General features: G+C 33.7%; 4 protein-coding genes across 19 annotated transcripts; 2 read left to right on the top strand and 2 right to left on the bottom strand.

The window, feature by feature from the left end:
• Positions 1 to 42: 42 nt before the first annotated feature.
• On the bottom strand, positions 43 to 3,404 carry LOC123202369 (peroxisomal membrane protein 13-like). Of its 2 annotated transcripts, none has more exons than XM_044618275.1 (5): positions 3,171 to 3,404; positions 2,172 to 2,405; positions 1,665 to 1,963; positions 772 to 864; positions 43 to 416 (listed from the first exon to the last, which is right to left on the bottom strand). In XM_044618275.1, the coding sequence occupies exons 1-5, from the start codon at positions 3,226 to 3,228 to the stop codon at positions 213 to 215; spliced, it is 888 nt and encodes a 295-aa protein (XP_044474210.1). In that variant the 5' UTR covers positions 3,229 to 3,404; the 3' UTR covers positions 43 to 212. The 2 variants fall into 2 exon arrangements, with proteins under 2 accessions (XP_044474210.1, XP_044474211.1); XM_044618276.1 differs by having other exon boundaries at positions 3,200 to 3,404.
• LOC123202367 (protein NLP9-like) lies at positions 2,269 to 10,675 on the bottom strand. 14 transcript variants are annotated; one of them, XM_044618267.1, is made up of 8 exons: positions 10,519 to 10,675; positions 9,903 to 9,954; positions 8,571 to 9,767; positions 7,759 to 7,803; positions 6,834 to 7,589; positions 5,843 to 5,966; positions 4,074 to 5,252; positions 2,269 to 2,405 (listed from the first exon to the last, which is right to left on the bottom strand). In XM_044618267.1, the coding sequence occupies exons 3-7, from the start codon at positions 9,450 to 9,452 to the stop codon at positions 4,123 to 4,125; spliced, it is 2,937 nt and encodes a 978-aa protein (XP_044474202.1). In that variant the 5' UTR covers positions 9,453 to 9,767; positions 9,903 to 9,954; positions 10,519 to 10,675; the 3' UTR covers positions 2,269 to 2,405; positions 4,074 to 4,122. The 14 variants fall into 14 exon arrangements, with proteins under 14 accessions (XP_044474202.1, XP_044474204.1, XP_044474201.1 ...); XM_044618269.1 differs by lacking the exon at positions 2,269 to 2,405 and having other exon boundaries at positions 3,796 to 5,252; positions 8,571 to 9,544; positions 9,699 to 9,767; positions 9,890 to 9,954; XM_044618266.1 differs by lacking the exon at positions 2,269 to 2,405 and having other exon boundaries at positions 3,796 to 5,252; positions 8,571 to 9,544; positions 9,699 to 9,767.
• A 4,493-nt stretch (positions 10,676 to 15,168) lies between these two features.
• LOC123201588 (pentatricopeptide repeat-containing protein At1g53600, mitochondrial-like) lies at positions 15,169 to 18,183 on the top strand. Its single transcript, XM_044617166.1, has one exon. The coding sequence runs from the start codon at positions 15,723 to 15,725 to the stop codon at positions 17,877 to 17,879; it is 2,157 nt and encodes a 718-aa protein (XP_044473101.1). The 5' UTR covers positions 15,169 to 15,722; the 3' UTR covers positions 17,880 to 18,183.
• Positions 18,184 to 19,112: 929 nt separating this feature from the next.
• Positions 19,113 to 20,999, top strand: LOC123202417. 2 transcript variants are annotated; one of them, XR_006498960.1, is made up of 3 exons: positions 19,113 to 19,603; positions 19,697 to 20,429; positions 20,531 to 20,999. XR_006498960.1 is itself a non-coding variant. In XM_044618352.1 (3 exons), the coding sequence occupies exons 2-3, from the start codon at positions 20,293 to 20,295 to the stop codon at positions 20,799 to 20,801; spliced, it is 384 nt and encodes a 127-aa protein (XP_044474287.1). In that variant the 5' UTR covers positions 19,117 to 19,603; positions 19,697 to 20,292; the 3' UTR covers positions 20,802 to 20,999. The 2 variants fall into 2 exon arrangements, 1 of the variants encoding a protein (XP_044474287.1); XM_044618352.1 differs by having other exon boundaries at positions 19,117 to 19,603; positions 19,697 to 20,365; positions 20,491 to 20,999.
• The last annotated feature ends 2,692 nt before the right edge of the window (positions 21,000 to 23,691 follow it).

The following is a 23,691-nucleotide window of genomic DNA, read 5'->3' as shown; positions in this document are numbered from 1 at the left end:
CTGATACCATATAATCTCATGTATTTCTGTGGGGAAGTAGGATTGATGAGTGCAAAATGGGTTCGACTTTCGGGCAAGAATTGCCCAGAAGTCTTCTATAGAATTACATCACTTGTGCAAGACATTATGTTTGACAAACGATCATGTAATGTTCAATACACAGTTGGCAGGGGTAACTAAGTTTCCTAAACTGAGCTGTTAGGATTGATTCATTAACCAAGATTGTTTCTCCATACATTGTCCCAAGACTCTGCAGGGGCAGCCCTTGGTCCCTCAACAGAGTTCTGATTTGCATTCATGCCATTTGGTTCATTAGGACCTGGGGGGTAAGCCTTCCTTGGCTTTCGTTTGATTCCGTGTATTCTCAGTACGAATCTAGCTAACTCTCCGTATAATAAACCAGTGCGATCGACAAGCTGCATCAAAATGACAACAATTAAACATGAAACTTTTCAGAAAGTCCGATCATAATGGATGTGTTATGAAAATATACTGTAGTACACCTAGATAGGTGTCCACTATGCAAAAGCGATGTTAAGAAATATGTGAATGAAGCTAAAACAACCGCAAGGCTGGTCTGCCATAGCTATCTTGAAGTAATGGCAAGTTGTTAAAACCATGGCCTGGATAATTTGGTATAATTCATCATGAACAAACGAGCATATCAAAATGTTTTTTGCATCTTTATGGCCTCATATCCCTCAGGAAGCCAACTCTACATTTTCAAATTAACATAAAAAGCAAAAGATTGGAAACAAAAGGGGAGAATACCTGAAGAAGTGCAGTAATGAACATGTGGAAGGCCTGTGTATTTTGATAAATAAGGATTGAGATCTGGCCAAAACAGCTTACTACACTTTGCATCTGTCATACAGAACAAAACCTGTGAATGACTGATCGCACAGCAGAAAGAAAATCCCACAAACAACTAATACATGAAGCGTCGCTAATATATTATAGCCAGAGACTCTTTAAAGGAAATTTCAACATATAACACATTAAACCGATATCTCATAGCTCTTACCAATATCCAATATCCAATATCCAATATCTGTTGTTTCTGATAAATTAGTGATTGTATACAGGAAAAGTTAACCGAAAGCAAGCAACTAAGAACAGTGACAGCATTGATCAGAAGCAAACTATGGTAACCAGATAAATGGTGACATAAAGTCAATTCTATGAAGGCAAGACTCTTAAAAAGAGACATAATAATAATCCAACATTTAAGCATTGGTCATAATCAACCCCGAACAAGGTGAAGCTCGCTTTCGAGAGGACTCAACTCAGGCTCATCTAGCCTGGAAAATAACTCATTCATATTAGGCTCGTTTCATGGATCGGGAGTTCATATTTGGCTTGGGTTTATGTAGACAAGCCAAACCTATTTCGGACTCGTTCACTCAAATTTGGTTTCCTTGTGGCTTGTGTAGAGTCATTTAAAAAAACTAATTAATATATTTTAGCTCGGGTTAGGGTTCGTTCGAACAAAACTCGTATCAAACTCAAACAAGCTAGCTTTGAATCCACCCCTAGGCAAGAGCTATATCTATTGGATAGTGTAAGTTCACAAAAGTTCCTATTATACACATGGACAACAATTCGTTGTTGAGTAGTTAACTAAAGAAATAACTCAATTCATAAAACTGTATAAATAACCATACCACTCGAAGAAGTGATATCCAAAACCCAGGAGGGGATGAAGGACCGCCAGATGGATTGTTTGGATCTTGAACACCATAAGGGCCTCCCAGACCCATTCCATAACCACCCATTGGACCTCCAAAACCACCATTATACATTCCACCCCCGTACATCCCAGATCCATAAAGCCCACCATAACCTCCCCTGTACATGCCATTACCATTCATCCCTCCACCATACATGCCTCCTCCCAAACCACCATATGAACCATACATTCCAGAACCTATGCCAGAAGTGTAGTTCATAGTAGACCCATAACCTGAGTTAGGAAGGAAATAAAAGTTTAAAGAAAGAAGTCAATGGAAAAACAGAAAAAGGAGCCACTCAATATCACATTGATAATTATCATATTTACGATATGCTTCTTTTATTAACCTTGGATAGCGACAATTCAAAGGCAGAGGTAGTCCCTTTTACACCAGTATTATCAGAATTCTGTTTCTTTCAAACGAAAGATTCATATTTACCTCTATAGTTGTTGCTTCCATAGTTTTTCTCCCAAGGCCTTGATGGAAGAGGCCGACCAAGAGAATTTCTATTAATAGTGGCAGGCCTACCAGAAGTAGAAACAATTCCTCCAGAATTCGCAGTTCCTGAACACTCAACTGCATCACTTGTATTGCCACTTGATGGGGGCTTAAAAGGTGTCGGCCCAGAAGCAGCACCTACTCGCTCCCAAGGTTTTGGAGGAGGGCTGTTACCTGCAAACGTCAAATCACTTAATTCAACTTCAAAAACCCAAGTAGAAATGAGATCAAAACCAAAAGAGAAAGCACATTCCAAAGTCTTCAGAAATGGAAACTTTGGCACCATGACAAACCATAAAAACACATAAATATTGAATTTAGACCAAGAAAGCTACTCAAGAAAAAGTTTTACAACAGCATTCACTAAAGTGTAATAACAGCAATGAAATTGGATTTAGAGAAACAGAAAGTGGAAGGCAGAAACCTCCATTTTCCGATTATTAGAATAATTCAATGTTTCCATAACTCAGCCAAACTAAATCAATAAAAAAGTAATCTAATAACCATTCAAAATTTTTCAGTCGGACCTGAATTCTCACATATATATAACTAAGAATAAACGAACGAAAACAAATAGAATCAAATGAATTTTAATTAGTTAAAGATTACACCCCTTTCATCTATAATTAATACCAGCAATCGCATTTGTAATACGAAATCTCAACCGTCAGAAATCAACTCCCTCATCTTTCTTCATGTAATCATCTCACAAAAATAAAAATTTTTCTTTGGAAAAAAATTGATAACTACAGAATTTTCTTTTATATGAACTTACCTGCGACTTTTAAGTGTTAAGTTAGAACCTTCAAAAAAAAAAAATTTCTCACAATTTCGCAACAACCAAACAGAGCCGAACGTCAAATCTTAATCCGAGAACAATTAACGAAACTCAAACGATCAAAGCACCAAAAACAACAAACATCAAACAAATTAAACTACATTTTGAAAAAATTAATTTTTGTAAAAACCCTGGAGGAGATTGCGCATTGGATTCCATCGGTGCTAGAGTTGCAGAGACACGACATTACAGTTTCGCCAAAAGAACAAAAAAGGAAACGACGTAAATACAGGAGGCTCTCGGGTTTTCTTTAAGGATCACAATTTTTTAGTAATTTATTAAATAAATTTTAAAAAAGGGTTGCTTTGGTAGAGAGATTTTTTCCTTTGACAAGGAACTCCACAAAGTTAAGCCGAATTAAGTAAATTAAAAATTAATTTTAATATATTATCAAAAAAGATTTAAATTTATATTTTTTTATATATAAAATTTACTGTTTTATCACTCAAGATAGCATTTTTTTAAATGAGATTAAAACGGTAATTCTATCAGAGGAAAGAGACATTAAAACAGTTATAGTGACAGTTTCATATTACAATATTCAATCATGATCTCAATTCTCGGGTTTGAAAACAATTTCCCCACCAACAATAAAATAAAACAGTCTCAGAGATAATTTTGATTGCAAAGGCTTAAAGCATAAGAATAAGGGCTTAATCTCGTTTGAAAACATTTTAAAATTTAACTCTTAGCTTACTGATTGTAGTATCAGTCATTGGACCGGAGTTTCAATAGCATGCCTTTAACATACACAATTTCATTCTTATCAAAGTTAATATGCAAGGTCTCATACATGCATCTATTCTACAAGTATCACTATTTCTAACATATACAGACCTATAATACATTGACATTTATGATCTAATCATCTAGGCTTTTCTGTGTAACTTATCATTCTGACTACACTAACTTACACCAAAGGGCAGAGATTCCTCATTTTATGAGTACTGCTAAATACTAAGAAGGAAGGCCTGAGTTTCCCAACTTTATGGGAAGAACATCACCTTGTATGAAAGCTCTGGATAAAAAGATTGGCTCGATGTTACTCGTTAACTATGAAGAGCCTGCCAACATGCAACTGCTACTGCTGGAGCTGCCCACGGCACAAGAGATATCACGAACAAGCAATTTCACAGTTCGTGTGCCAATGGATTCCATTATCTCAACACACTCCTCCAAATCCAAGTCACAGGCCAACATCACCCATTCCTCTTCATCATCTAGATACCTGAGCAGGAAGATACCATTTTGCAAGTTGAGTCTCATTGCAACTTCTTCATACAATTGGGAATACCCTGCACTGGGTTCAAATTTGAATCGACAGATATCGTCTTTGTAATTAGCTTTCACAGTAATTTTAGTACTACTGTCACCACAACTTGGTTGTACTTTCAAATGCTTCCCCTCTTCAAAGCTTGGAGAGCTTGATGAACTACCATGTACCAGCAAGCAGTTTGATGAGTCTGTCCTGCTTGATGTAGATTGGTTATGTTCGATCAATCCATTATAAACCTCCATTCTGGTATCCATCCCCTCCACAGCAGCCACGGAGCTTGAGCACTGAGACACATATTGGCAGTCAGAATTCTCTAATTTCAACCCTGCCTTGCTCAGAGCCGATTTTTGTCCTTTTGCAAAACAAGAACCCATGGAGCCATTTTCAGGAGTAACGCAAGCTGCAGTACCATGCTTAGCAGGCTGAAATTGTCCAGTGTCTATTCCAAACAACTTGGATTCTTCACTACAATCAATCAGAAATATGTTAGATCTATTTAGATGTCTCTCAGAGCTATTTGGAAAGATCATGCTCCTTCCAGGGCCTACTTGGTTTTTGTACAAGCTGCATTCATCTTCCTCCAGTTTCACCGCAGACTTTTCTCCATCTATACGAGGGGATAGAGGTATTGATGCCGCATCTTGGGTTATTGGCTTGCGATTCTTGGTGGGCAGGTTTTTGTCAGGGAAGAGAAAATTTTTCCGAGCATCAGACTCTTGAATGATTGAGCCTGCTGCCACAAACCCACCAGTGGTTGGGTCAAACTTTAATCCACCTTCCACCCCCTGAACAGAGTCAAGCACAGTTTGTATTTTCCTTAATGAACGGTTCACTTTGTTTATCTTGCGGGATGGCCATCTAGAGATCCCGTGTTGTCTGCATATCCTTTTCAGTGTGGTCGGGCAGACTGCAAGAGAACAAGAAATTTGAAAGGCAATAGATTGTCTCAAAAGAATATCAGCCCATGATTGTCTTCCATACAAAAATGTTTTTGATGGGATATACAGAGTTGCAAACTGGTACTGTAAGGTTATAACAAGAACTTCTCCATGATATCTAATAATACCAATCATAACCAGCATAAGTATCTAATTCACATTGTGCATATTATTTATTAACAAATCTGACTAACCTACATTTAGAACTTCAAAAAGTCGAAAGATATACACTCAGTACAGGTCCCATCAAAGACCGAAATTTGAGAAGCACTTAACATCCCCAGAATTTGACCATTATACTAGGCAAAAGGTGAAAATACAAATCAATAATGCTTTTCTAGTGACAGCAGTGATTATAACTTCTAATAATTTTTCAAAGAATCTGATATATATAAATCTAATGCTATTTCAGTTTTGAGTTCAAGCAAAAGCCTTTTTTAATGACTTCCAGAAAAAACAGGCATGAAATTTGATATGGTGTTAAAGATCAAAGATGGCATAAATTTTAAAAACCGATTTAACATTAATGATACACATGACATGCAACATGAAGTCTCACCACCAATACTTTTCGCAGCATCCTTAAGACTCCCAGAAAAGTATTGCTGAAGAACACTCAAACTCACATTTTTCTCTGCTGTACTCTTCTTCTTGTCCAGATGTCGTCGTGGTCCAATCTTCACCTAGAAGAAATGTAAAAACACAAGTTCAGCTGTAAACATTTGATTAAATGATGCACCAAGAAATCACTTCTTACATTTTGATTTATTCTATTATTATATGGTTTTTGGTAGATATGTCTCTTTACACAGGGTGATTCTCAGAAGTAGTCCCTCAGTATCTCTACTAAGGAACATATTATCAACTGCCACTTAATATAAAAGAAAAGGAGACAGTCATTATTGACCAGATACAATCCTGGAACAGTGGTTTCACTCCCAAATATTTTTAAGACTCAAATAATCACTTAACATCACAAATCTCCCTTCATTACTTGCTTATATGCTTCTTTAACTACAAAACCTGGAAAATAAAAATGAAATTTAGACATGTCTTATGCTCTATCAATTGAACCTTGCACATATAACAGATGAGATGGTGTAAAAAAGACCAATGCTACCCCTAGTTCAATTTTAAGAGATATGCAGGACCATATCAAGATCAACGATGTCACCAAGTGCATCATAACCAAGACAGACATTTCTAAAAACTACCGGAGAAATCATCCAACATCATTTGTCACATCAAATCATAGTATTTATAAATTTTTTTTAGAAATAAAAAGGAATAAATGGGCTTCAGAAAAGGATTTTTTTTCCTTGTGATAATAAGGCTTAAAGCTTAAAGCTTAAAGTTGAATAGAGATATAATGCAAATTCAATTGGCAAAAACATGGCAGAATGCCAACCACAAAGCCACATCATGCAATTATCATACCAGCACTTACATGCGGGTAAAAAGGCATAGAATTACCCATTGTCTTGGAAAACAAATTGGAGAAAACCTATATCATCAAGAAAAAGAAAAAATGATGTGTTCAAAAATAATACCTGTTCAAGAGGACCATCTGATTCTATTTCATGATTTTCAGAATTAGATATATTTGAGGGCATTGGCTCAATTGAGTTAAAGTCACCCTCTGATAATGCCATCAGAGAACTCCTTGTCATTAACAATTGCGAAAAACTTGGAATTGTTTCGTTTTGAGATGCAACTTTAGACCCTTTATTCCCAACCAATTCTTCCTCTGTAACCATTCTCAAACTTTTACAGATTCTCTGCATAGTACCTGAGAGGCTGTTTAACAAAAGTTGTTGCTCTGAACTCCCTTTCATATTGACAGGGAGGAGGAACTCAAGTATATAATTGTCATCACCAGTGTAAGTGCTGCTAAGCCCAACTGCAACAGCAGCATTCAGCCCAAACTTACGTGCATGATGGACAAGTGGATATTCACTAATATCATATGATTTCACATCAGGGAAGAAGCAGGGGTGCTTTGACTGAAGAGCTTTTCCAGCTGTACCTTGTCCTTCCTCAAGATAATGCTCTGCACACGCATGTACGAACCCTTGCATGTCTCTATCATGTACATAACAAGCTGTTCCCTCTATGCATAGCACATTTTTACCAATTGAGCTTGTATTACCCTCTCTAACCCTTACTTTGATGATTTCATCAACCGCTTCTTCATTGTAATTACAAGGAATCCATGTTAGAGCCAGTGGCAATCTATGTGCATGACATACAGCTCGTAGAACATCACTGATCTCTGCTAAGGCAGCTCTCTGATTCCTTGAGATGCACTGGAATATAAAAGATTAAAAAAAGCAAAAAAATCTATCCAATTCTTCTACCCAAGGAAACACAAAAAAGATGTGCTTCTTCTTTTCATTTTCATTTTACTCTTATGTATTTAGTTTTTAAAGCAAATATATATGAACCAAAAAGAAAATTTTCAGGTTCAGAAAAAACCTGTGGAAGAAGACGAGGAGGAGCATTAGTCCTTAAATTGACAGCCTGCCAAAAGAATGTCAATCAATAAGATCTCTTGATAACATCAAACACTACTTTAAAAAAGTTTAAATCCACACATTAGAAGTAATTTGTAAACTAATTTGTTAGGTCTATAAGTATAGCCATATGTCAATGACAGCTTAAAAAGCTTTGCACAACAAGCACATAGAGTTTCAGATGTTTACTCAAATCTTGAAACAATCATCATTCAATGGCTTCTACAATATCTGTAGAGAACTGACACAGCAAAATCACTCAAATATTATTTCCTTCTCTTTATTTCATTTTTCTAATACAGAACATGGGCCAACATATGCTACTTAAACTATAATAAGGATTAAATAACACATCCTTGCAGCAATGACTCCAGCTGCAAACAAGGATTCTCATAACAAAACATACTTCTATAAATATGCCAAAAAATGTTTTATACACACACACACTCTATTAAATGATGCGCAAATGAAACTATGCAGAGACTGGAAGAAAATAACAACACATCATAAAGGAAAAAAACATCATTTTGGTTAGAGTTCTTGGCAGTTTTATTTATGGGCTGTTTTAACTGCTGAATTAAAACCATTTTTTTCCACAGTAAACCATATCTTTTCCCCACCATATTCTTCAGACTCCATGTAAGGAATCCAGGCAAAAAAACATATTTTTGTTTTTTTACATATAATTGCATAGCAAGAAAATCAAAGAAAAAATCCAAGGAAACTACTAAAAGAAAGAAGTCCAGAGTGAAACTATGAAGAGCATAAACTAACCTGAAGAGCATTGCAAACATTTTCCATCTCTATATCAAAATTGGGCTTCTCTTTCAAAGTGACAAGTTCCAGCACAGCACAACAAGACATGTCAGGATATTCAAAGACTGGTACAGCAATAGAACCATGGACGGCATGATTAACGGCATGTCTCACCCTCAAGTACTCATCCTTGTTGTAATAAGCAACATTTGAAGTCCACTCAGGAACTTTAGAAATAAATACTCGACCAGGAAGTCCTGGGAAAGAACCTGGTTTCGTTTCTGTGGAAAAGGTATATGCCCTCGACACTTCACGATACCCTGTAAGCATTTGATCAAGCAAGTAGGGTTGGTCAGAAGTGCTCAAGACATACTGATCTCCACGCTTTATTGGAACCCAAACCTGTGCCAAAATGCCCGCTCCAGATGACTCTTTAAAGAAAGACAATACCCTAACCATCTTCTCATCAAGTGATAGAGGAACTGGCCTAAAAAACAAACTTGAGATGTCTGAGACATTTTTTTCTTGATAACCACCATTACTTTGTTTATGAACCAAATCATTCACATCATTGGGATCCAATGAATTACAAGATGCAGTGATTGTTTTTTGAAAAACCATCTTGTCTCCACGATTGTATGAACTTCCCATAGCATTTGATGTGCCACCACCATCAGGAACTGCATAAGTATTTGGTCTGATGAAATTTACTGCATCAAAATTGTCATAAGGCATAGACTGAAACGATGACAACCCATAGGATGCACACATCTGTTCTGTTGCAGCTGAGCTGTTGCACCAACCAGCATAGGAATCAAGATTCATAAGCTCCAAAAAGTTGAATGGATCTTCAGAAGCAGAGCTCCCTGAACCACCATCAAATGGTCCCATATTCTCCATCTGTGTTCTCACAGGAACCCAATAACCAGTCCCCTTTCTTTAGGGGAAAAGCGGTTTTTTATTTTCAAGTAGTCAACAGAACACTCCCCAAACTGAAAGCAGAAAGTGTAGTTCTATCGAATAATTAAACAAAACCCCTTTTCCAGACTTTTTTTTTCCCGCTAGCTCATTAAGACCCTTAAATTTCATCATATATTCCATCAAGTCTTTGATTTACTGCTCATACTCAGATGTTATCAATCTAACCTTTATATGAAAAACTGCATTTCACAAGTAAAACTGAACTTTCCCCAGTGTAAGTAAACTAACTCTGCACTACACAAAAGGCAAATACACTTCAATTTATACACAACACAACCATATAAAACAAATCAAGAAACAATAGTCAAACAGAGCACACAAAACAAACTAATTTTCCATAAATAGCCATCACAAACCTCAAACACTGACCTCAACCAAATGGAGGACCCGTAAATTCAGTCTCCAAAGCTGCCGCAAAAAACTGCAAGAAAATTCCATCCTTTTCAATCAACAATAGCTCACAAAAAACAGCTCAGACTCATACCCTCATACAGAAAAAAGAAAAATTGTAAATGAGTAAGCACAGGCAGACATGGGGATATGCTAAGATATTTACTAAAAAAATAAGTCAAATTTAAATGACATCAATTGAAATGAACCAATTTTGACCTATACATAAACGTTCCGAATCAAAACCAATATAAACTTACAAATATGAAAGTGGATATCTCAAGAAGCAGCTAAAGCATAAATGGATCAAATTTAAATGAAACGAGTAAAAACTACCACTCCGGACCAAGTTCACAAAATCCTCAAATAAAACAAACCCACTTGCATAAGAATCTAAAAAAGATAAAATAATAAAGTGGACCTCGCCAGAAATGGCCAAAAGAGTAGTAATTTTCAGAAATTGAAATGAAATTCAAGGCCAAATGCACCAAAATTACAAACCCAAATTCTAAAAGAAAACAATCCAGAACATAACACAATAAACAACTTCAATAACTCCTGGAAACTCAGCTGAGAGAGAGGAGTGAAAACTTACTAAAAAATGAACCCAAAGAAGAGACCAAATGCTTTATATTAAAAATAGAAACATTTTTTGTTTTTGTTTCTTTGAAGAGGTTTTCATTTTGACGAGAGAGACAATTACTCTGGCTTTTTTTTGCATCTTTTGATCGGCCAAAAGGTGTTATTCTCACCAACGTCTTTAATTTTATAAAAACCCACCGATAGCTAATTAAGTATATTAGTTTTAAATTCAAATTGTAATATTAAAAATAAATTTAAATTTTATTTTTTTTAATTTTAACCACTAATTTATTTTTTTATAAGTCAAATTGTAAAAATTAATATTTTTTTTGGGATTTAATTTTTAAATTTTGACATTATCATTAGATACCTCTCTCTTTTGATGATGTTTTTATTCTCACTTCGATTCTAATTAACGTTGATCGAAATTGAGAATATAACTCTTTATCTTCCTTAAAAAAGATGAAAAAAATATTAATCTTTTTCTAAGAAAATGATTATTAACATCGATTAGAAGTTTAGATGAGAGGAAAGATATTATTAAAGAAAGACCATCAATGATAGTACTGAAGTTTAAAAATTAAACCCTAAAAAAATAAATATTATTTTTAAAATTTGATCTAAAAGAGAAATGATTAATTTTTAATTTAGAAAAAAATAAAATAAAATTTTAAAAAATTAAAATTGTATTAATTTTAATTATTTATAAATAGATAAATAAAACTTTTAAATTTAAAAAATAAAAATTTGGGAATACAATATAATTTAGAAAGGGATAAGTCCTTTGGCCTTTTCTGATCCCAGCAAGAGGGATTTGGTGATATACACATTGTTGTCAAATACCAAACTTGCCCTTTGATTTGATAGATATACACTATGGTGTACGGTCTTTTTTCCCCTAAGTTTTTGGAATATTTTAATTTGGAATCTTTGCTTATTTTATTTAATTAATTCACTTTGTAATTCACATAAGAACTTTGTAGTTGATGAAATTGAACTTGTCTTTTTGAGTTCTAGCTTTTCCTACCATGGATACTAAATCGGTCGACATGCACGTATTGTTGCTATTAATAAAATTATATATATATATATATATATATATATATATATATATATATATATATATATATATATATATATTATATATATATTATGTGTTATTATATAATTAAATTAGAAATATACATAATTTAGTTTAATACAGTTTAAAAGTTTTTTCAAACTAAATTTGAAAAATTTTAAAACCAAACTAAATCATTTTAGATTTCAAACCAAACAAAATGAAAATAAAAAATACAGTTTGATTCAATTTAGATTACAGTTTAAACTTATTAAAATTATACACTTTTAAATATATATATATATTATTTAATAATATTAATTGAATTATAATTTTCTATATAACATAATATAAACATGTAAAATAAATATGAAATATACATATAAAGAAAATAATAAAATAAATATAAAAAAACAAACTATACATCTAATTGTTTATCGAAAAATTTTATCAAATACAATTATATATATTTTTAAAAAATACGACTTATAATTTAGTTTGAAAATCACTCAAACCGTAAAAATAAAATAATATTTAATCATATAATAATATATTATTATTATACTTAATTGTATATATATATATATATAACATTGTTCATTAACAAATTGTCAAGAAAAATTATGAATAGATGTACTTCTCTCATAAATATAGCTTAGATTAACACGCATAGATATAATTGAATGAAAAATTTTCTCGAGTTTCACTTAAAGCAAATATAACTTAGACTTGGTAATTTGTGTTATCATATTATATTTGTATCATATCAATTTAGATTTTATATTAAAGACTCTAAACCCTAATTCGACTCAAAGTAAAATTGTGTCAAAATTTCTCAACGTCAAACTAAATTGAAATATTTTCTTGTTAACTTGATTCGATCTAAATCAACCTAAACTGTGTAATAGATAAAGTCATTTTAAAACACAACATATAACTATATGATTCATTATAAAAAAACACTTTGTCAAATGTTAAGAAATGACATAATTTATTATAAAATAATACACAAAAAAATATTTTGACATAATGTAAGTGTAAAAGTTTATATGTCTTTCTTGATCTTAGGGAAGGCCAAAGTACTTTTTCCCACCCAAGGTTTGATATAATCTTCAACTCATACCTGTTAATTTACAAAAACCTAAATTCTTACCCATGACCTAATTTCTATTAAAATTTTCAGTTGGGGTTAGAAATAAAATGATCATTTTAATCATAATATTAAAAAATATATATAATTCATTAATTTTCTCCCTAGGTTTTAAAAACTAACAACTTCACCCCTAACTAAAATTTTTCAGTTTTGAAAAATCACAATGACCCCCCAAACCTGACATTTTATTTTCATCTCTCCAACCACTGATCTTCACCTCACGGACGACTGATCTAGACTTCTCTAGCCAGGTATCGATCAAGGCTCCATATTGGCATAAGTCTCAACCAATTTGGACAAAGATTGGTGACAAACGCATGACGATCTTTATCCAAATCGATGACAAAGATTTAGATGGCATTCGTCTAAAACATGTCTAACGAAGGTTGTCCAGATCTTTGATCATAAAGACGCATCTTTGTTAGGTTCTTACCGATGCATTTTCTAATATTGGCGTCTAAATCTTCTTTCACGAAGAAGTTTGTGGCCCTCTACTTCTTGTCGAGACATTTTCTAATATCAACATCCAGATCTTTGTTTGTGATGGAATAGGAAAAAGATGAGGGAGAATGTGATATTTTAAAACTGAAGAATTTTAGACAAAAGTGAAGATATTAGCTTTTAAAACCTAAGGGAAGAAATCAATGAATTATATATATTTTTAATAATATTATTAAAGTAACGATTTTACCCTTAATCCTAATTAAAAATTTTAACATAAATTAAATTATAAATGAAACTTTAGGTTTTTAAAAATTGACCCGCATGACTTGGGTTACATCAAACTTTGAGTGAGAATAAGATCTTTGGCCTTTAGGAAATTTGTAAAGAAAATGTGACCAATACTTGTAATTGAAGGTCAACTTCATAATAGCCCCTCTTATGCTTTGATGTGATAATGACATCAAAGCTTGCTCGAACTTTCATTTGGACATTTTATTGTGTCTCCCTCAGGCTATGATGGGTTTTTAAGTGAAACTTTAACATAAATTTTAAAATGAAATGGAAATAAATTAAAATTTTAATTAAATTATAAGTAAAACTTTGGGTTTTTAAAAATTGACCCGTGTGACTTGGGTTACATCAAACTTTGGGTGAGAATAAAACCTTTAGCCTTTAGGAAATCTGGAAAAAAAAAAATGTGACCAATGTTTGTAATCAAAGGTCAGATTCGTAATAGCCCCACTTATATTTTGATGTGATAATGACATCTGAGCTTGCTCGAACTTTCATTTGGACATTCTATCTTGTCTCCCTCAGGAGATGAAGGGTCAACCTTCTTCAAACTAATGATTTGAAATATTGTATGAAATTAAGCAGTATCAATAGCTTAATTAACACATTTGCTAACTGCTTATGGGAGGGAACGAATCTAAACTGAAAATTTAACATAAAATAAATTATGAGTGAAACTTTAGGTTTTTAAAAATTGACCCATGTGACTTGGGTTACATCAAACTTTGGGTGAGAATAAAACCTTTGGCCTTTAGGAAATTTGTAAAGTAAATGTGACCAATGCTTGTAATCGAAGGTCAGATTCGTAATAATTCGTCTATGCTTTGATGTGATAATGACATCAAAGCTTACTCATACATTTTTATTTGGCCAAACGACTATTTCCCACCTAAGGTATGTTGTAATGACAAGTTTCCACCTTTTAACTATGGAAATATCAAATACCTACCCATGACCAGTTAAAAATAACGATGGTAAGGGTAAAATCATCATTTTCTCTATAATATTACAAAATAAACTAAAATATAATCTATTTTTATCCCCCTAAACTTTGAAAACTAAAATTTTCCCTTAGCCTAAGTTTTAAAAAATGGCAGTTTCACCCTAGGGTTTGGTTTTGAAATTTCCGGCGACATTACCGACAACCTCTCCCTCTCGAGACATCCTCTCCTTCCGACGATCTCTTTCCTCCTATTTGGAGGATCGATCGGCGTCAGAGACGCCTTGGGAGACGAAGTTCTTCATCGAGAAGACCATCGTCTTTCTAAACGAAGACGACGGCTTCGTCTTCGTCTGGGAAGACGATGGTCTTTCCGACAAAGAACTTCGTCTCCCAAGACGTCTCTGAGACCGATTGACCCTCCAAATGGGAGAAAAGAGATCATTGGAAGGAAAGAATGCTTCAGGAGAGAGAGGTCGTCAACAATGGAGTCAGAGAGGTCGCCAGAGATTTCAAAACCAAATCTTAGGATGAAACTGTCAGTTTTTAAAACTTAAACTAAGGAAAAATTTTAGTTTTTAAAGTTTAGGGGGATAAAAAGAGATAAAATTTTTAGACATTAAAGTTCTGTTAAATTTAATCAACCATGGATAGGTATTTAATATTTCTATAATTAAAAGATAGAAACTTGTCATTACAGTCATTTGGCCTTTTTATTTGGACATTCTATGGTGTCTCCGTCAGGCTATGATGGGTCAGCCTTCTTCAAACTAATGATTTGAAATATTGTATGAAATTAAGCAGTATCAACGGCTTAATTAACACATCTGCTAACTGCTTATGGAAGGGAACGAATCTACACTGAAGGAGTTTGGCTTGGTGTTGAATGCGAACATAGTCACAATCGACTTCAATGTGTTTGATGCGTTCATAGAACACAGAATTGGAAATGGAAATAATACGCATAACAATTTTAAACCTGGGAACAATTCAAAGCAGTCTGCTTCAAGCAATCTGCAAATATACTGGCAACAATGGAATGGAGCCACTTAGCTGATCTTCTCCCAGATCGAGTTGTGTTTGTGACTGAAATTTTCTCCCAAAGAAGAAAGAAAATGAAACCTTGAGTTTTACTATATCATGATATCAATGAAACAAGATGCTGATGAGTGATGAATCTAATTGGGTAAATATTTCTTGCTTTAAGAGAACTAAATTAGTTGAGTTGGGCCTGTATTTTTGGCACATCCCAATTTTAATCTCCATCATTAATTCTCAATAACCGAGCGCGCTGTTAGCTGCATTCCGTGATTCAAAAACTTCTCTATTATGCTTAGAAAACGAGCGACTACACTGCTGTGTAGACATCGCTCTCGTCTTTGCTCTTCACTTCACTACTCAAAATTCTCTACTGCGAAAGCCCGAAAAAGTGACAGCTTTCTTATTTACTGCAACACACAGATCACTTTTAATGGAAGAAACGGAAATATCAAAGAAGCTGAGTCAATATTCAATCGCATGCCCCGCAAAAGTACTGTTTCCTGGACAGCAATGCTCACGGTTTACGGGCAAAATGGCCTAATTGAAAAGGCACAGAAACTGTTCGATGAAATTCCTCAAAGAAACACCGCTTCGTATAATGCGATGATCACGGCTTACATTAACAACAATTGTGACGTAGATAAAGCATATGAGTTGTTTGAGAGGATGCCGCACCGTAATGAGGTGTCTTACGCGGCCATGGTTACGGGCTTTGTTAAGAGTGGGATGTTTGATAGGGCGGAGGTGTTGTACTTTAGTTTGCCAGTTAAGTGGCGTGACCCGGTTTGTTCAAATGCATTGATTAGTGGGTATTTGAGGACGGGAAGATTTGAAGAGGCTCTTAGGATTTTTGAGGGTATGGTGGTGAGGGGTGTGGTTTCTTGGAGCCTAATTGTTGATGGGTACTGTAAGAAGGGAAAGGTTGTTGAGGCTAGAGAGGTTTTTGATAAAATGCCAGAAAGAAATGTGGTTACTTGGACTACAATGATTAATGGATATATGAAAAGTGAATGTTTTAAAGAGGGGTTTGGCTTGTTTTTGAGTATGAGAAAAGGAGTTGTGATGGTCAATTCTACTACATTGACTATAATGTTTGAGGCTTGTGGTAATTTTTGTAGATATTGGGAGGGAATGCAGGTGCATGCGTTAGTTTTGCATTTGGGGTTTGATTTTGATGTCTTTCTAGGAAATTCTATTATCATAATGTATTGTAGATTTGGTTTTGTTCATGAGGCTGATAAAATGTTTTGGTTAATTAATAAGAAAGATGTGATTTCTTGGAATGCTTTAATTTCAGGTTATGTGCACAATAATGAAATTGAAGAGGCTTATAGACTTTTTGAGATTATGCCAGGAAAGGATATGGCTTCTTGGACGATTATGATTGCTGGATTTTCTAACAAAGGGAATGTTGAGAGATCCATTGAGTTGTTCAGAAGGATGCCACAGCAAGATGATATAGTTTGGACTGCTGTCATTTCTGGTTTTCTTAATAATGGGGAGTATGAGGAGGCTTTCCACTGGTTCATTGAAATGCTTCAAAAAGGAATAAGGCCAAACCAGATGACTTTCAGTGCCGTCCTCAGTGCTTCAGCTAGTTTGGCGACATTAAATCAAGGGTCGCAGATTCATGCTCATGTTGTAAAAATGGATATGGAATTTGATTTATCCATTCAAAATACCTTAGTTTCATTGTATTCAAAGTGTGGGGGTTTGACTGATGCATATAGGATCTTTACAAATATTAAGGCACCAAATATTGTTTCTTATAACACAATGATTACTGGCTTTGCACAGAATGGCTTCGGGGATGAAGCTCTTAAGTTGTTTAGGAAGATGGAAAATGAAGGGCTAGAGCCAAATAAAGTCACTTTCCTTGGTGTGCTGTCAGCTTGTGCACATGTAGGATTAGTAGATGATGGATTAAACTGTTTTAAATCTATGAAATCTTTATATAATATTGAGCCAGAACCTGACCACTATGCATGCATGGTTGATATCCTTGGTCGAGCTGGATCACTTGATGATGCTATTGATTTGATCCATTCAATGCCTGTTAAACCACATGCCGGGGTCTGGGGTGCTCTTCTTGGTGCTAGCAGAATGCATTTACATCTTGATTTTGCAGAGCTTGCAGCACGACACCTTATTGAGTTGCAGCCTGATAGTGCAACCCCTTATGTGGTCTTGTCTAGCATATATTCTATCTTGGGAAAAACAAAGGATATGAACCAAGTAAGAGTGGCCAAGAAATCAAAAGGGATAAAGAAGAGTCCAGGTTGCAGCTGGATTATTGTGAAAGACAAAGTTCATTTGTTTCTTGCTGGAGAAAAATGCCACATGAACTTGGAGGAGATTGAAGATATACTACGGACAATTTCAAAGGAAATTTGGGAGTTGGATTGTCCTAGGCATGACTGGTTTCCTTTGATCAATGTGTCATAAAATTTGTTAGGTCTTTGCCATCATTTTTTTTTTCTTGGTAAATATCTATAGAAGCCATCCAACTCAATCATTGGATGGAAGGAGTTCTTCAATGGAAAGTCATGCCCTTCTAAGGTTTTGCCTTCTCAATTCATTTTGATGTATAAAAGATTGTGTACAAGAGAATTCCTTAGTTCAGAGAAATGGTTTTTGGTTTATTTATAAGTTTAATTTAATGGTTTATTTATAAGTTTAATTTAAGCTGCCAGTGAGGATGTGATGTTATATACAGATCAAATTCCAAATTGCAGGGATTTTTGGGCCACTCAGAAGCATTATTTCGTTCACTTTATATACCTGCCTTTGTCTCTCTTCTGAATACTTGAACCACTGTTATTACATTTGGTTAGAGAGTACTTTTTCGATGAATTGATTATGAGTAAACCATACATCATTTAAACTAGTGTATCTTTTATACTCTACCAGGCTGAGGTCACTTGAAACTTGATGTGTGACATCTCTGTTTTTTTTGGGTAACAAGGAACCCCACCTAAGTTCTTTCAAAATTGAACCAATCACACCGAACTGTTCAAACCTTAGGTCCAATAACTGACCTTACAACCATTGAATCAAGTAAGTCAAAAATTTAATTCTAAAGTGTCGTTAGAGAATACTTAAACTTATACTCTCTTATACATATAATCTATTTTTTTACCACTTAAGCTACCTCTTGAGGGTTTCAACATCTCTTTCATCAGACCATCAAAGGGGGTTTTCGATTTTGTTGGCCCCAATTTGTCCTATTTCTTACTTTAATCAGTGTTAGGTGATCAAATCTATTATATTTAAAGGTCTTAAACTTATTTTGACAATTTATCATCCTGTGTCATTTTGTTCTTCCCAGATTTCTGTACTGATGCCTTCAAAATTATTACACGGAAAAATCCAGCACCAAAGTTTCTTTCTTTTGGTCAGGATTTGGATAAATTTTCTTTAATATTGCATCCAATGTGCGGAAGGAATGATTTTTTCAAATCTTCTTAAAGAATATTTTCTCAAATTTTCTTGTTTGAATGTTTTCCTCTCGCTATTACTAATTAATAGATCTGATGGATTTCTATTCTTGTATAAGAATATATATTCTTTATGTATGGCCAGAAAAAGATAACTGAGGTTTTCCTTTACTCGTTTTCCCAGCTACCTAAAATGTGACATAACTGTTTCTAATAATATAATGTCACTATAAAGTGTTTCCATCTGTTAGATCAACTTAATAAGATTCTATTACTAAATTTTTGTGGAAACCAGGATTATGTTGATACCATATGTTTCTTTATTTTCTTTTGTTCTTGAGAGGACAACTCCAATTCTGGGTACTAATTGTTGTGTGCATATGCTTTTATCACCACTAGTGTACTTTTTTTGAGCTTTGCATCTATTGACACGGCAAAATCTTTTATTGGTGCTTCTTTTTCCATAGTATTCCTATAACTGACCTTTCTCTGCTTCTTGCAGTTGCTTTTTTTGCAGAACATGTATTCATCTGCTTACAATAGCATTTGCAGTCAATCGAGCTCTGTGAATATCATTAAAGAGTTTATACTCAGTAAATCTTGTTCGTGTTCGAAGTTACAATAGGTATTATTGCTTTTCACAGACTACAGATGGAGGGAAAGGAACCAAGATAAGGAGACCGAATCAATCAATATACCAGATTCTGGATAATAAACATACCTATAAACATAGTGAGTTTCACTTCCTCAGTCTCCAGACAGAGTTCTATAATTATACGTACAATTGGTATATTATTTCAGTCTTATTCTTCATCATATTTGTAGGTTGGGATTACAATTAAGGGTGGATTCGAACTGAGCCCAGAACCAGCTTAAGCTTAAGCTTCAGAAAAAAATCAACTAGTTTTCCCAGAGCTTTTATTTGTATATAACAGAAGAGTTGCTGTATAACTCAGCATCCCCCAAAACCATCACTACTGCAACCACCACTACCACTTTCTCCGCCACCCATGAAACCACTGCTACCACTGCTGTCACCTTCACAACTACCACACTTGCACAGTTGCCTGCACCACTAAATCCACATCCTCATCATTACTCAAACAAGCTGCAGTGGCTGTAGTTGTTACAGCAGCTAATGGCACTCCAGCTTGAAATGCAGTTATGCCATCTTTTGAGCCGCTACTGCCTGAAATTGGCTCCTTCTAACTTCAGGTTATGCGCTATAAGGCACAGCGTTAGCTCTGTTATTCACAGTTGTGGTTGTGGGAAACTTAACGTCTTTCTTTTTGGTGCTACTTTGCATCGAAAAAGTAGAAGTAGAATTGATTTAATCGCAGAGCCACAGGCAATCAGGGCAATAGCATATACCTCCATCTTTCTTAAGGGTGCAATAACGAGGACTATCAGGGCTTGCATTTATGGAAGTAGGATTGTGTGAATATATTGTAATGCAGGGAGTTGCGCAGAAGCTTACTTTGAGCACAGTGAGAGGTTTGACTGGAGTTTTCTCTTGCTTGTGGACTTTGTTGTTCCAAACAATTTGCTGAGCAAATTTGTAAGTCATCTTACAATTAGTATTATTATTAATGTTATTTTTATTTTTCATGATATATAAGGAGAAAGCTTCAAAGGGGACAAATTGCCTATGGATGTTAGGATGAAGGTCTATGTGAGGAATAAAATTAACAAGAAAAGGAGTGCCAGCGGTGGCTCAAGAGAGGCTACTGAAGACCAGCAAAATGAGGCCATTGGAAATGGAGCAGAAGCAGTAAAACAGTTTCAACTAAGAAGCAGCAATCTTGCAGCAGAAGCCAAGAGGACCATAGCAACTCCTATACCTGATGTGGCACTACAAGAGCGGGAAAGCAACAGGGGAAGGCAGGATATAAAAAGGGAGGAGGAAGAGAAAAAGGGGATAAGCAATTAAGAGGAAAGAGAACAGCAGGAAGGGGCCAACCTCTCGGGGTTTGGATGACTGCAGAAGATTGATTTTGATTTTGTACTTCGGTGTTGTGTTTAGATCGCATGTCGAATTGAATTAATGTATTTGAACTGAGTACTGTAGAAGAACAGTTTATTCATTGAAGCAATCTGAATTAATACAATTGTTGATATTGTTGTGTGTTGATGCTCCTAGCTTAAATATTAACTGGATTACATAGTTGTCTGTGGTTTTGCCCTGGGAGACTTCTGCTTGCTTGAACTGGGTTGCTTCTGGAGGAAGCTTCTGCAGATCGAGTTGAGTACACCTGCACAGGGAGGTTCTGGCCAACAATCACTCCAGGGAAGCTGGCTGAGCATACCAGGTTCGTATCAGGCTCCCAATGGTAATAATTCTATTATTTGTTGTGTACGTAGTTGAAGAAATTAAAAGAGGACTAAAATGTAAAGAATGAAAGTATAGTGTACGAAAGAGAAAATTCTTCATTTTTCTATTACTCTCAAAGCTCGCTTATTCTAGAGCTGAAACCAACTCAGGTTGAAAAAGGGTGAGAGAGGGCATTCAGTGTTTCCCCCATCGCCTTACTACAACTGAGGGTGGGTAATCCACATGTTGTATTACTTCTTGGATTCCCACTTGGAATGGATAATTACATTATCCTTGGGTAGGAAAGAGCTCCATAGAATAAAACAAAAAAAAATAATTATTTAATGTTATATGAAGAGAGGTTAAATATGTTTAAATTATTTTATTAAAAACTTCATTAAGAAAATTTAATGAGATTATGATAATTGAATTATATATTATATTATATATTGAAAATCTAATTTGTAATATTATGATTGAGCATCATATCTTATTATATGACTTTTGCAAAATTAATTAATAAAATAATAATAAAAATTTAAATGACATATTATCATTTTTTTTTTAAATATCATAAACACTTTTGAAAAATAAAAAGTTCTTATATATACTTCTATTATATCATCATTTTTTCTGAAAAATTATCGATTCATATCAGTAATATGTATCGTGTTGTTATGTTTATTATATAGTATTAATTTGATACACTTCATTATATGTATCGTTTTTATCTATATCATATTATAAGTAGGGTTGGATTCAAGCTGAGTCGAGCTCAAACTCGGCTAGGTTTACATGTAGCTAAACTCGAGCTCGTCGAGTTCGTGAAAACTAAACTCAAACTCGATTCGAATTCAATTCAACTCGTTTTTCGTTATTAAAACGACGTCGTTTTAATACATATTGATCAAAACAATGTCATTTTATATCAAAATTTTTAATTAGAAAATTTAACAAGTAACTCGAGCTCGACCAAGCTCAACTAGGGCTGACTCATTTCAAGCTCATTTGAATCGAACTCGAGCTCGAACGGGCTCGATTCAAACCTAACCCTGATTATAAAGTACAAATTGTATATTTTAAGATTCTAAAACCCATGATTAGGATGACTTGGTCAAAGAAAAAAAATGTTTAGTGCATATTTTGTCTAATTTGTTACACATTTCAAGAATTCACTCTTAATTAATGTTTCCCCTTTTTGTAATAAGATGAGATGGATTAATTTTGTTGTTTGTTGAGTTATCACATACTGATATTATATAGTAATTTTTCAAATATTGATGTTAATAATATCTTAGTGAATAAACTTATAAGGTTTTCACTAGAGCATATTTATTTAATATCAATCTTTTGATTCTATTAAAGTTCATTAGTTTAAAAGAATTTCGATAAAAAAAGTTCGGTTTTGTCTCATTTAATGTGTCTTTCTTTAATTTAAATGATACAAATTGCATTATCTTCATATAATATAGAAAAAATGTATATTACAAAAGGAGGACTACACGTATTTTGAATATAATAAATGATAGATAGTAATCATATACATTCTCGATTTGATTCATGAAGAGTTAAAATCTCTTAATGATTCAAAGATATTGCACCGTAAGTTTGTTTGACTAAGTATCATAACATTATTGTGTCATTATAAATAACAACATATCGTAAATGTGAGTGAGCTTTATGAAGGTCAGAAAAATAATTAACATATACACATTCAACCAAACTATAATTTTTAGGAGATTTCATATAATAAAATAATACAAAGTCTTTAATTCTACTAATATCGAAATGTTGCTTTAAAACTAAATCAGTCTAATAAATTTAGTAATAATGACTTCAGAAAAATAGATTTCTTCTTATTTGATTTTTGAAAAATATGAGAAACTATGTAATTAAATGATTTTATATTTGGATTAAGACAAATTTGGTCCCGGATTCATGATTTTTAACTAAAGTTGTGTATGAAAATGAGAAAATGTAATTAAGGTTTACATAAAATTAAAGATGGAGGTAAAATAGATATCATTTTCTTATCTTAATTATATCCCTAGAATATTGTTAATATTGTATAAACCCACTCAAAAAAAGCCTGTTTTAATGAGTTACCCTAAAAATTATCACCCTTCTAATTTTTCCAACCAATAATTTGGTGGTGCATAAAGAAGTTATCATTTATACAAGGGAAATTAATGGGAACTTAATCATTGGTTGAAAATTTTCTTTTATTAATAAAATTATACGTACATATTTTTAAGTATATAATTAAATAATTTTAAATTAATGATAAAATAATATCTAATCACACACACACAATTATATACTTGTATACACAATTTTTTTTTTTTATAATAAAATTGTACGTACATATTTTTAGTATATAATTTGAGCGTATCATCATATCATTGAATGATTTTAAATTAAAGATAAAATAATACATAATCATATATAATATATTATCTGTGTATCCAAATTTTATACTATAAATATGTACACAAAATATTGCTCTTTT

Source organism: Mangifera indica, chromosome 18 (genome assembly GCF_011075055.1).
Source record: "Mangifera indica cultivar Alphonso chromosome 18, CATAS_Mindica_2.1, whole genome shotgun sequence".
Taxonomy (NCBI): domain Eukaryota; kingdom Viridiplantae; phylum Streptophyta; class Magnoliopsida; order Sapindales; family Anacardiaceae; genus Mangifera; species Mangifera indica.
The sequence above is the reverse complement of the archived record's forward strand: the minus strand, read 5'-3'. Positions and strand labels throughout refer to the sequence as shown.

Excerpts from the sequence above, each read along its gene's own strand:
- LOC123202369 (XM_044618275.1), bottom strand. The coding sequence starts at position 3,228 with ATGGAATCCAATGCGCAATCTCCTCCAGGGTTTTTACAAAAATTAATT. Across the intron at positions 2,406-3,170 it reads AAAATTAATTTTTTCAAAAT|GTAACAGCCCTCCTCCAAAA; the intron begins GTAGTTTAATTT and ends TGACGTTTGCAG. Across the intron at positions 417-771 it reads TCATTACTGCACTTCTTCAG|CTTGTCGATCGCACTGGTTT; the intron begins GTATTCTCCCCT and ends ATTTTGATGCAG.
- LOC123202367 (XM_044618267.1), bottom strand. The coding sequence starts at position 9,452 with ATGGAGAATATGGGACCATTTGATGGTGGTTCAGGGAGCTCTGCTTCT. Across the intron at positions 7,590-7,758 it reads CTCCTCGTCTTCTTCCACAG|TGCATCTCAAGGAATCAGAG; the intron begins GTTTTTTCTGAA and ends TTTATATTCCAG. Across the intron at positions 5,253-5,842 it reads TGCTGCGAAAAGTATTGGTG|TCTGCCCGACCACACTGAAA; the intron begins GTGAGACTTCAT and ends GTTCTCTTGCAG.
- LOC123201588 (XM_044617166.1), top strand. The coding sequence starts at position 15,723 with ATGCTTAGAAAACGAGCGACTACACTGCTGTGTAGACATCGCTCTCGT.
- LOC123202417 (XM_044618352.1), top strand. The coding sequence starts at position 20,293 with ATGGAAGTAGGATTGTGTGAATATATTGTAATGCAGGGAGTTGCGCAG. Across the intron at positions 20,366-20,490 it reads TACTTTGAGCACAGTGAGAG|GAGAAAGCTTCAAAGGGGAC; the intron begins GTTTGACTGGAG and ends ATGATATATAAG.